Source organism: Salminus brasiliensis, chromosome 22 (assembly GCF_030463535.1).
Source record: "Salminus brasiliensis chromosome 22, fSalBra1.hap2, whole genome shotgun sequence".
Taxonomy (NCBI): Eukaryota; Metazoa; Chordata; class Actinopteri; order Characiformes; family Bryconidae; genus Salminus; species Salminus brasiliensis.
The window spans coordinates 29,043,320-29,053,896 of NC_132899.1; the positions used below are offsets into that span (position 1 = coordinate 29,043,320).

Sequence of the window (10,577 nt, forward strand, 5' to 3'; positions counted from 1 at the left end):
GAACTTTATCCTGAGTGTCACCTTTATTAGAACCTTATCCAGAGTGTTAATTTTATTAGAACTTTATCCAGAATGTCATCCTTATTAGAACTTTATCCTGAGTGTCACCTTCATTAGAACTTTATCCTGAGTGTTAATTTTATTAGAACTTTATCCTGAATATCCCCTTCATTAGAACCTTATTCAGAGTGTCACAATTTATTAGAACTTCATCTTGAATATCACCAGTATTATAACTTTATCCTGAATGTCACCTTCATTAGAACTTTATCCTGAATGTCACCTTCATTAGAACTTTATCCTGAATGTCACCTTCATTAGAACTTTATCCTGAATGTCACCTTCATTTGAACTTTATCCTGAATGTTAATTTTATTAGCACTTTATGCTGGATGTTAATTTTATTAGAACTTTATCCTGAGTGTCACAATTTATTAGAACTTTATCCTGAATATCCCCTTCATTAGAACTTTATCCTGAATGCCACCTTCATTAGAACTTCATCCTGAATGTTAATTTTATTAGAACTTTATCCAGAATGTTCATTTTATTAGAACTTTATCCAGAATGTTCATTTTATTAGAACTTCATCCTGAATGTTCATTTTATTAGAACTTCATCTTGACTACCACCAGTATTATAACTTTATCCTGAATGTCACCTTCAATAGAAGTTTATCCTGAATATCACCTTCATTAGAACTTTATCCAAAATGTCACCTTAATTGGAACTTTCTCCTGAATGTCACCTTCATTAGAACTTTATCCAGAATATCCCCTTCATTACAACTTCATCCTGGATGTTATTTTTTAGAACTTTATCTTGAATATCACATTTATTAGAACTTTATCCAGATGGTTAATTTTATTAGAACTTTATCTTGAATGTTAATTTGATTGACACCTTCACTAAATATCAGCTTTATTAGAACGTCAGCCTAGATGTCAATTTGAAGCTTCATTCTGACAATAGACAGCCAGGGAGTCTCCTGCAAGTGCCACTAACCCCCAGCTGAGCCAGAAAACCTCACTCATACTCCACTATTTCTCCTGATAGGATTGATCCCTGCAGATTCTTACTAAACTGTGTCTAATATAACTGATTAATTTTTATCTATGCTGACCTCTTAACTACACAAACGTCAGATACCAAACACTGCTTACTAACATTTGGGGGACTGTGTGAAATTGTGTCAATTACATAATTAGCTTAGTACAGTTAACTTCAACCTACAGAGAAGGTTCCCATTGCACTGTAAGCCATATTACAATGATTCAGTAATGTCACAGTAGTTATACAGATAACTCATACAGAATACAGACGCAGACTTCAGACACATCAAAGGACAATCTCAAGTTTAGTCAGGATGAACATAAAAATACTTTTTGTTGCTCTTTTCCCAGACACCCAAAACATCTACTCAGATGAAAACAGATAAATACAGGTTCTAAACACCAAAAAATAAAATGATAAAATAATGAAAAACTAATTAAAATAGCTAGAAACATCTTTTAAAAACTTAAACATAACCATGGCTAAAAAAAATCTTCCCATTTTGTGCATTTGCATAAAACAGCAGCTTAAATGGACGATTCAACAGATTTCTTAAAAATTCTGCATAATTCAGTGGTTGAAATGTGAACCAAAATTCACAGTAGTGGGTTTGGTGTGAAATGCTTCTTTGTAGAGAAACGTCCAGGTTGACTACAGCATAAATACAGACCGTTTATTTACTATACAAACCCACCAGTGAACCTCCACACGTCTTCTGAGTTTTAAATGTAACGCTGCTGATGGTAAAATAGTGGCAAATCTGAAGAATGCTGTTTTTCTATGGAGACAATTTTTTTTTTTTGGCCTCACAATACCCTACCTGAACCCATGTCTTAGGCCAAACGAAGTTTCTGCTATACGGCGATGTATTTCTAATCATTTTATGTAAAACTCTGTTTTGAGACCTAGCATTTAGAGATCTGGTCCCAATCCCCACCTCTGTGAACAACTTGACTGTCAAATAGTCAACAAACGTTCTATAGAACAATGCGTTTCACACCAAAACACTCTGAATGACTGTTGTGGTGGGATTCCCCTTCAAGATAACAGGTGATGCACTGCAGCTTCCCAAATGCCTGTTCATATCAATGGTCAATGCTCTTACTATGGTCAAAGCATCCTGCTGTGCAGCATAGTTCAAAGTGAATATGCTTCAGGTAGAAAAGCCAAACAGTCCAGCTGCCTGAAGCCCATGTGAGTGAATAGACAATACAGTACCAAACTGGTCAACAACCAAATCGGACAAGATCGGACTACGCTACCATAAACGACAGGGAAACCACAAAGACTATAAAACTATCAAAAAGTACAAACTAGAAAAACAAACTAAAATAGATAACAGTACACCGAGACATGGATCCTGGTCTTGAGCAGGTAAAATGCCTTTAAATGGCTTTGTTTAAAAAAAAAAAAAAAAAAAGTAATATAATAAACCAGCAGAAGTAACTGGAGACGAGATCTCTTCAATTTCAGTGTAGAAATTCAACAGATCTTGCGACACATTTAGAAGAATGAGCTAAATTAGCTATTAAACTGCTGTTTTGTGCGTGAGGACAGACTATAGCAACTTAACCGTTAGAAAGTGCAGCAGATTGAAATCGCACTAAAATGAACGTAATACACGACTTTTTTCACTTCATCCAGATGTGCTGCATTTTTGCCCCGCAGGCTGCTAACTGTATGGTGTGAGAGTGTCCAGGCTACGTAGCTTGAAGCCTTCACCAGGAAACCAAGAGGAAATGGGAGCAGCAGGGGAGATTATTCGCATGTACTGTTTTAAAAACATTTAGGCTTGACACAGTGTCTCTGCTTGCAGCTCAGTGGCAGCAGTTGAGCTGAGCGATACCGGCTGCTGATTGGTCAGGCCTTCCTATCAGGTAGTGTGGTCAACAGCATGAACTTTCAGTTTCCCTCAGTGATGTAGTTGAGGATGGCGTTGGGAACGTCCAGCGTTTCATCTTTCTCTAGGACGATGTCGTACGAGTTAACGTAGGCGTCCCTCCTTTGGTCAACCTTGAACAAAACCAAATAATACAAAATTCTAAATAATTCATGGGAAAATGACATTTACATATTTCTCGTAATAATTGCAGTATAAATAAACTAAACACCCAACAGCTGTACTGTTCATGTCTTATACTGAGCATATTTAGTAAACATCCCCATTGCAGGCTAGAAAAAGTAAGTGAACCCCTGTAGATCCACTTTAGCAGCAATCACCTCCACCAAACATTACCTGCTGTGCTGAGGAGGAATTTGGGACCATTCCTCCCTGCAAGTGTGTTTCAGGTCAATATTTTATAGACTGAATTGAGTCAAACCTTGTTCTAAACCACGCTGATTTGTCTGCGCCAAAAAAAATGAAGGGCTGCATGCATTTTAAGGGCACATTTTAGGGTGTGTATTAACCAAGGAACGATTGGTGAAAGTCCAAGTCCAGTGTCTCCCTGTTGTAAACTGAAGAAGCTCGCGAAAGAAATCGGATATGTCTCGGCTGAATCTGCGAGGTTAGTTAAGTTTATCTTCAGATAATCAAAGAAACCTTTTCTTTATTAAAACAGCCATTAAAAAGCACCGTCAACGAATGATGCAGATTTGTGCTGCTGTTTTTTAACAGTGTTATTACCTTATCATTGAGGTAACCGATGCGAAGAACGCTCTGGGCGTTCTGGACGCCGTCAGCCATCGTCAGGTCCCCCAGAGAGTCTCCCAGCAGAAGAATGTTGGGGCGGTCCTGAAGCTGCCCAAACTGATCTGGGTTGAGTAAGGCACTCTCCTTTTTATTAAACGTGTGAATCAGCGGCTCTTTAAACGCACATAACACGCCCTGAAAGAGATTATTTATTTTATCATTTCTTTTCAGCTTTAAAACAATGAACTAATTTTACGCTCATTACTCGGATCATGTGATCACAAATGCAAGATCAAATTCTTCCTTTTTAGCAGCGAAAAAACAGCAAATATAAAAATAAATGAACATCCATAAAAGGAAGATGCTGACCGTGAGTAAACAAAGGATGCCTCCAAGAGAAGACACTTTATGAACACTACTGACCCTGATCAATCACCAATCAGCCTCCTCACCGGCACAGTTTAAGCCTCACAGGGACGCTCACCTTTTCGTCATACTCCATGTAGTTGGAGAAGACCCGTACGTTGGGGTGGAACACGCCGTTGTGTCTGATCACCTCTTCCAGGATATCTCCCACCCCGGCCGAAAAAATGAGCAGAGGGATGGAGTGATGCTTCAACGAACCGAAGAAACCCTGATAGCCTTCCCTACAAACACACACACAAAGATTAAGGCATTATTATAATATTACGGTGATGTCACAAGATGCAACAATGCATCACGATGCAGCGTGAAGGTGATAAGTCGAGGCAGTCACATGACAAATGCCTGGGAGCAGATAGCTTCCACACCAGCAGTGGCTCGGACCAGACTGGACCACAGTCCACCTGAAGCAAACCCCAGGCCACTGATTTCAGGAGGATGAGAGATTGGTTCTCTGTACCGCTTCCAGGCTCAAAAACAGCTTTCATACTTGTGTGAAAAAAAGCTAAATATATTTTTTCATAAATCCCAAATTACAACATTAATTGTGGTTCATCACCTGAGCATGGCGTCAGACTTCCTCACGGCTTCAGCCAGCTGGTCCTTCCCGATTTGCTGCTCAACCAACAGGTCATGGGCTTTTGTCCACCTGAACAAAACCAAAAAAAAACCCCAAATATTCTTAATTAACCCTTAGAAAACTGCAATCAATCATAGGGGTTAAAATACAGGCATGAGGTGAGGTGTGTTGTGACAGCCATCACTGACCATTCCACCATTAGAGGCGTCTTCTCTTCGACTGACCGGGCGTCGTCGATCTCGATGGGGTAATAATGGCTCAACAACTCGGACATCTGAACGAATGAAGGAGAGAAACACACTTCAGTAAACAAGGTAAATGTAATAATGTTATTTTAGCCCTTACTGGGGATAATTCCAGCCGTCCTGATGTCCAGTTATACCCCTGACTATACCCCTACCCCTGACTAATACTAATACTTAGTCAGGGGTAGAAAAAACAAATTCAGGGTCGTTTTAACAAAACTATTTTCAAATTTCTCTTTACAATTAAAAGGGCTTTTAATTTTCTATCACTGCATCTTAGGGCTGGGTGGTATGACCAAATTTGTATTACAGAATTTTAAAGATTTGGTTTCACACTGTATCCTGGTATTTCATTTATTCATATATTATTTATTTCTGCCAGTGGCTTATTTTACTACTCATAAGCACATTTCATAACAAAAGAGTATTTCAGATAGTTTTAGTGTCCAAAACTGAAGAAATTAATCAGGATAAATCTGTCATTATTGATTTCTTTAAAACAGAGCTTTGAAAGTTTATGGAAAATGTGTTTAAAGTCAGTTTTACCTCGGAAAGCTTAGTTTCCATAGCTAGCTATATTACACTATAGCTAGCTTTCCTAGCTATATTACACTGCTTAATTGCAACAATCAATTGCCTACCTTGGACTTGCAGTCTTCGCTTATGAGGGTGCTGTTATGAAGGATATCTGTGGAGAAAAAGGAAAGCAATAATGCTTGGCACTCATTTGGGATTTCCCTAATATCTTTCCTTTCCATTTTCTTCCAAACTTCCTTATCAGAAACAGAAGCTGATGAATTCCAGAGGCAGAACAGGCGTTGCGTTTCTTGTTATAAAGGGAAGAATCAAATAATTTGGCCAAAATTAGTGATGCACTGCCGATATTCACTATTTTCTATGTACATTTCTGTGGGTGGTGATATTTTATTGCAGTAGGTTCTTGTCGAAGTGTCTCAGATACTTATGCTTGCCATTTTCCCTGCATTTAACTCCTTCAAGAGCAGATTGTTCACTTGCTGCCTAACAAATCCACCCATTGACAGATAAAGCCACTGTAGATGAGTTTAACCCATGTTTTTCCATTTAATCTTGATCACTAATGTTATGGCTAATCGGTGTGTGTGTACGGTCCAGAAGAAAATGGTTATGGGGACAGGCCTAACTGCAGGTGGAATGAGATACTCACTGTGTGTTGTGGGGCAGCGTTTTCCATTATGCGCAAACCTGGTTAGCGTCATGTCAAAGTCCGAAATCACCTGAGCAGAAAGAAACAACCAATAGGCTACTCCCCATCTTCACAGTGATGTACAAAGGTTCTCGAAGCTTTATACACTCCCCGGCCACTTTATTAGAAACTCCTCCCCTGTAGATTGTGATTAGATGGTGGATTCACTCCAGTGACTCTAGAAACACCACTGCACCTGATCTACTCAAACCTGTTAGTGTCAGGTGAGATGTGTATGCTGAGAATGGAGCACCTCAGTGGCGTAGAGAGGAACGTGGTGCCCAGAGTGGACAGTGGGTTAAAGATCAGGTTTTCAGGGAGTGGATCGGTACCTGTAACGTGCCTGGTCCTGCGCTGTGCATGCTACGGATGATCTCTTCCACTTTTCCTCTCTCTTTCATAATGACTGAGGTTTTGGCTAGTTCAGGAACCTGAGTTTGGAGATAGGGGGGAAAAAGCCATGGGTTTAACACGCTGTATCTGATTAAAGAGCATTCACAAGAACACAAGTTCCATAAGTGACGTCCACAAACATCTGACACACGCCTGTTTACGTGCTGACAATCTTGCAATCATGCTTAAACGGTCTTCTACCAGAGCTGTCAAATCTTTACCACATGCTACTTCTTGCTCTCTCATGAGGTCACTGCTCATGTGACGTTTTTGGTTAGTAATACGATCAATAAATAGCAACAATTAATCAGAATGGACTGAACCACCTGACAAGAATGACCGATGACATTCCCGCAATACAGTACCATGCAAATGTCTGAGCACCCCTGGTCAAAATGTCTACAATACCTAGCTGAGTAAAAGATGACCTGATTTTCCCCGGATGTTTGGTGAGGTCTAGGTCAGGGGGACTGTGAGCTGACTGAGCTTGCACCTCTTGAGGTAGTCTGTGGTGGATTTTGGTCGTTTTGATCACTATCATGCTGCAAAATGTTCCCAGTGCCACTGGCTGCAACATAACCCCAAGGTATGACCGATCCCCCTACTGTGCTTAACAGTTGGAGAGGTGATCTTTTCATAAAATTCTGGAGCCTTTTTCTTCAGACATACCTTTGCTCATTGCAGCCGAGGCTTGTTTAGATGTTCCTTTGAAAATTATGCTGAGTTTGTTGTGGTGAGATTGCAGGAAAAGGGTCTTCTGATCACTCTTCCATGAAGGTAATAGGTGTGCTGGTGTTGCTGCACAGTAGAACAGTGCACCACCCAGAGCCGGCCCAAGGCATACTCGAATTATAAATATGAATAATACATATAAAAAAATTTTATATGAATTTATTTTCATACCAATACTAGGTTCATCAATTCCTGCTGTTTGGCTGCTGGACAAATGCAGATACACGCTGCTAGGGTGGTGGATAAAGGCCCGGGTGCTTCAGCATATTGCACAATATCTCTCTCCCTATGAAATGATGAAGTATCTGGTGCTGAGGTGGTGGTATGGGGGGGGGTACCCAAATGAAAATCTGCTTAGGGCCCCATAAAGGCTTGGGCCGGCCCTGGCAATCCTTGTTCTCTGAAAGTGTTGTTCTTGGTAATTGACCTGACCATATTATGACCTCCTTAGATAATTCTCTGCTTTGTGGGCATCAGTTTACCCAGAATATTTTGTGGAGTTTTTGAGAAGTATTTAGAGATCAGTTCATCTTCTACCCTCTAAACTACTCACAGTAACAAGATCCTTCGACCCCAGGTGCACAAACCTTTGCATGTTACGGTGCAGCGTCTCGGATGAGCAATGAGCAACTGAAGTAGAGGTCATAAGCAAAGAGCAATGAAGGGATTTCAACAACGAGCAAGCCAGTAAGCAGCAAGCGGAACTGCAGAAAGCATGCTGTTCCACTGTTGGAGCATGACCGAGCCTATCGGAGCTACAATCAGAGCTCATGCAATGAGCAACTCCTTAAAAGGCTTCATATCTTTAAGAGGGTCCGTTAAATCTGGATCTGTCTTTATTCACGAAGGCCTTTAGGCAAGCCAGGTATTCTAGACCAAGCAGCTGATCCGAGTACGACTTGATCCTCCATGATTTTTTTAATACCCCCAGTTTGGTACAGCCAATTAGTGCCCGTTCATAGCTCCCAATACTCGCTTTGACACATGTGAAGGCAGCCACAGCCTCTTTTTGAACTGCTGTCAATGCAGCATCGCTGGGCAGCCTACGCTCTCTGAGGAAAGGGCCGGGTCCCCAGCTCCACCGCACCAGCTGACAGACGCCTGTGCCGGCCAACTCCGCTTAAGAGTGACGAGGGGAGTGAGCGCCATCTACCCACCCGGCCAATTGTGCTCTCTCAGACTCCGGCCTCTGATGTGCATGCCTCGGGATTCAAACTCGCGACCCCCCGGACTATAGTGGCACTGATCATTTTCTTCAAACTTTAATAATTAGCATAAACAAACATTCGTTTTCAATTTGTGAAATTATGAAAATATTAAAGTAAACATCCAAACATGTTGATCAGAAATGATCAGCTGGGAGACTTTCGACCGATTACTCGTCGAATGGGACATTTGCCATTCTGCCCTTTATGTTGTTCTTATCCAGCTATGATAAAGTGGACGGTGTACAATGGTCAACGGTCAAGTACTTTGAGCTTCCTGCACTTCAGAACCAAAACTGGACAGAGGTCCACAAACTACAGGGGTGAAAGATTTCAAAAAGTGAGCGGGCGAGCGAGCGAGCGAGCAAGAAGAAAGGGAACCCAGGTAGACTGACTGAGGGGGAAACAGCGAGAGGGAAGGGGACCACTCAAGAGACACAGAGAGAGGTAGGTAGAGAGACAGACAGAGAGAGAAACCCATCTGACCTCATACTTTGTCAGCTGATGCCAGATTGCTAGGACATTCCGAACAGGAACATAGATCCATGGGATGTGGAAAATCTGGGCACAGAACCACAGTTTTGGGTTTAGCCGACGGCAGCGCAGAGGCCTTGGTAGCATTATAGCCATGGTAGCATGCAGCAAGAACGAAGAGCAACAGGGAGCTCATATGAAGCTGACAATGAGGGGCAACATGGACGCTATCAGTGAAGAAGCTGCAGGGTGAAGGTGTGGAGCCCCAACGACCATCAAGGTAGCGAGCTGAATGAGTTAGCTTTAGAATATAAAGGGAACAGCAGGTGTCCTTGACTGGTTAACTTGTGTTAGTCAGTTATTTTAACAGTGTAAACTACTGGGTAAAGCACAAGGTATGTTCCGCTTTGTCTCTTCAAGATAGTTTGCAGTACGATACGGTTAAAACCAGCAACGATGGTGGTCTAGGTTGGGCTGAAGTGATCTCCATCCCTCTCAGCTCCAAACGTAAGTCCCACTGGATGTGGTCAGTGGTCACTGGTCAGCTTTCAACTGACTTGGTCAAAGAAAACGAGTGTCCGAGAGGTTTTCAGAGACAAGTGGCGTAAACAGAGAGAGCTGAGCCTCAGGAAATCGGGCCAGTCCCAATTCACGGCCTACCGAACACACAGTGCACAGTGTAAGTGTAGAAGCCGTTGTTTTGTGAAGTCTTAGTGGACCACGGAGTGAATGGTGATCCGTTTGAGCAAATGAAAGGAAAGTAATCTGAGCTACTACAGAACAGCCTTGACCCTAGGATACCTCCAGTATACCTCCAAGGGGCTCCTGACGTCCCCTGTCAAAAGCTGATGTGCAGTGTAGGGTCAGTGATTTGTGAGACTGAGACTGAAGAGCACCATGTCATGCAAATCTTCACGACTTCGAGCATCTCAGCTTTTAATTATGGAAGACTTTCACATGATCCAACAGCTAATCCTGGTCTTAATGGAGTCTTCAGCTCTTCCTCACCAACAGTTCTTATCGTGATGTGGTTGGTGTGGCGCAACAGATAACACCACTACCTGCCAGTGAGATACTACACCATGTGGGAGACCGGGGTTCGATTCCTGGTCTGGGTGACTGTGGGTGCTGCGCTACACCAATAAGAGTCCTTGGGCAAGACTCCTAACACTACATTGGTCCACCTCTGTAATACCAGTAACCTTGTAAGTCGCTCTGGATAAGAGCGTCAGATAAATGCCATAAATGTAAATATGATATGAAAATTGTGGCTGTTTTGGGCAGTCCTGATTATAAATCAAACTTTCCTCCTATAAAGCAACTTAATATAAATGCAATAAATCTAAGTAAGGCTGTACAATAATGATACAGACCTAAAGTACAGTTTTACAGTTAATCAGAAACCTTGTTGAACCCAAATAATTTATAATAACAATAATCTTGATATTAATATTTAGGCAGTTTTGGGCAGCCCTGCCTCTAAATCCCCCACAAAGCTTAGCTCGGTAGCTATGCTAGCTAGCTATATATATATTCAGACTACCAACTGGCTCAGAACTGAAGCACTGGTCAGTCATACTGGTCAGTCATACTGGTCAGTCATACTGGTCAAAGT

General features: G+C 41.7%; 1 protein-coding gene across 4 annotated transcripts in view; it reads right to left on the reverse strand.

Annotated features, from left to right (window-relative positions):
- Window positions 1–1,345: 1,345 nt before the first annotated feature.
- The window catches only part of LOC140543714 (7-methylguanosine phosphate-specific 5'-nucleotidase-like), a 34,744-nt gene continuing 25,512 nt past the window's right edge, over window positions 1,346–10,577 (reverse strand). Inside the window, exons 3-11 of one of the 4 annotated variants that reach the window (XM_072666899.1) lie at window positions 8,975–9,049; window positions 6,491–6,589; window positions 6,120–6,189; window positions 5,575–5,621; window positions 4,877–4,962; window positions 4,668–4,757; window positions 4,170–4,332; window positions 3,680–3,880; window positions 1,346–3,066 (exon numbers count right to left, since the gene is read on the reverse strand). In XM_072666899.1, coding sequence (XP_072523000.1) covers window positions 2,956–3,066; window positions 3,680–3,880; window positions 4,170–4,332; window positions 4,668–4,757; window positions 4,877–4,962; window positions 5,575–5,621; window positions 6,120–6,189; window positions 6,491–6,589; window positions 8,975–9,049 — 942 coding nt within the window. In that variant the 3' untranslated portion in view covers window positions 1,346–2,955. Of the gene's footprint in view, window positions 3,067–3,679; window positions 3,881–4,169; window positions 4,333–4,667; window positions 4,758–4,876; window positions 4,963–5,574; window positions 5,622–6,119; window positions 6,190–6,490; window positions 6,590–7,220; window positions 10,558–10,577 lie in introns of those variants that run through there. The other 3 variants (XM_072666898.1, XM_072666901.1, XM_072666900.1) reach the window with 3 other exon arrangements.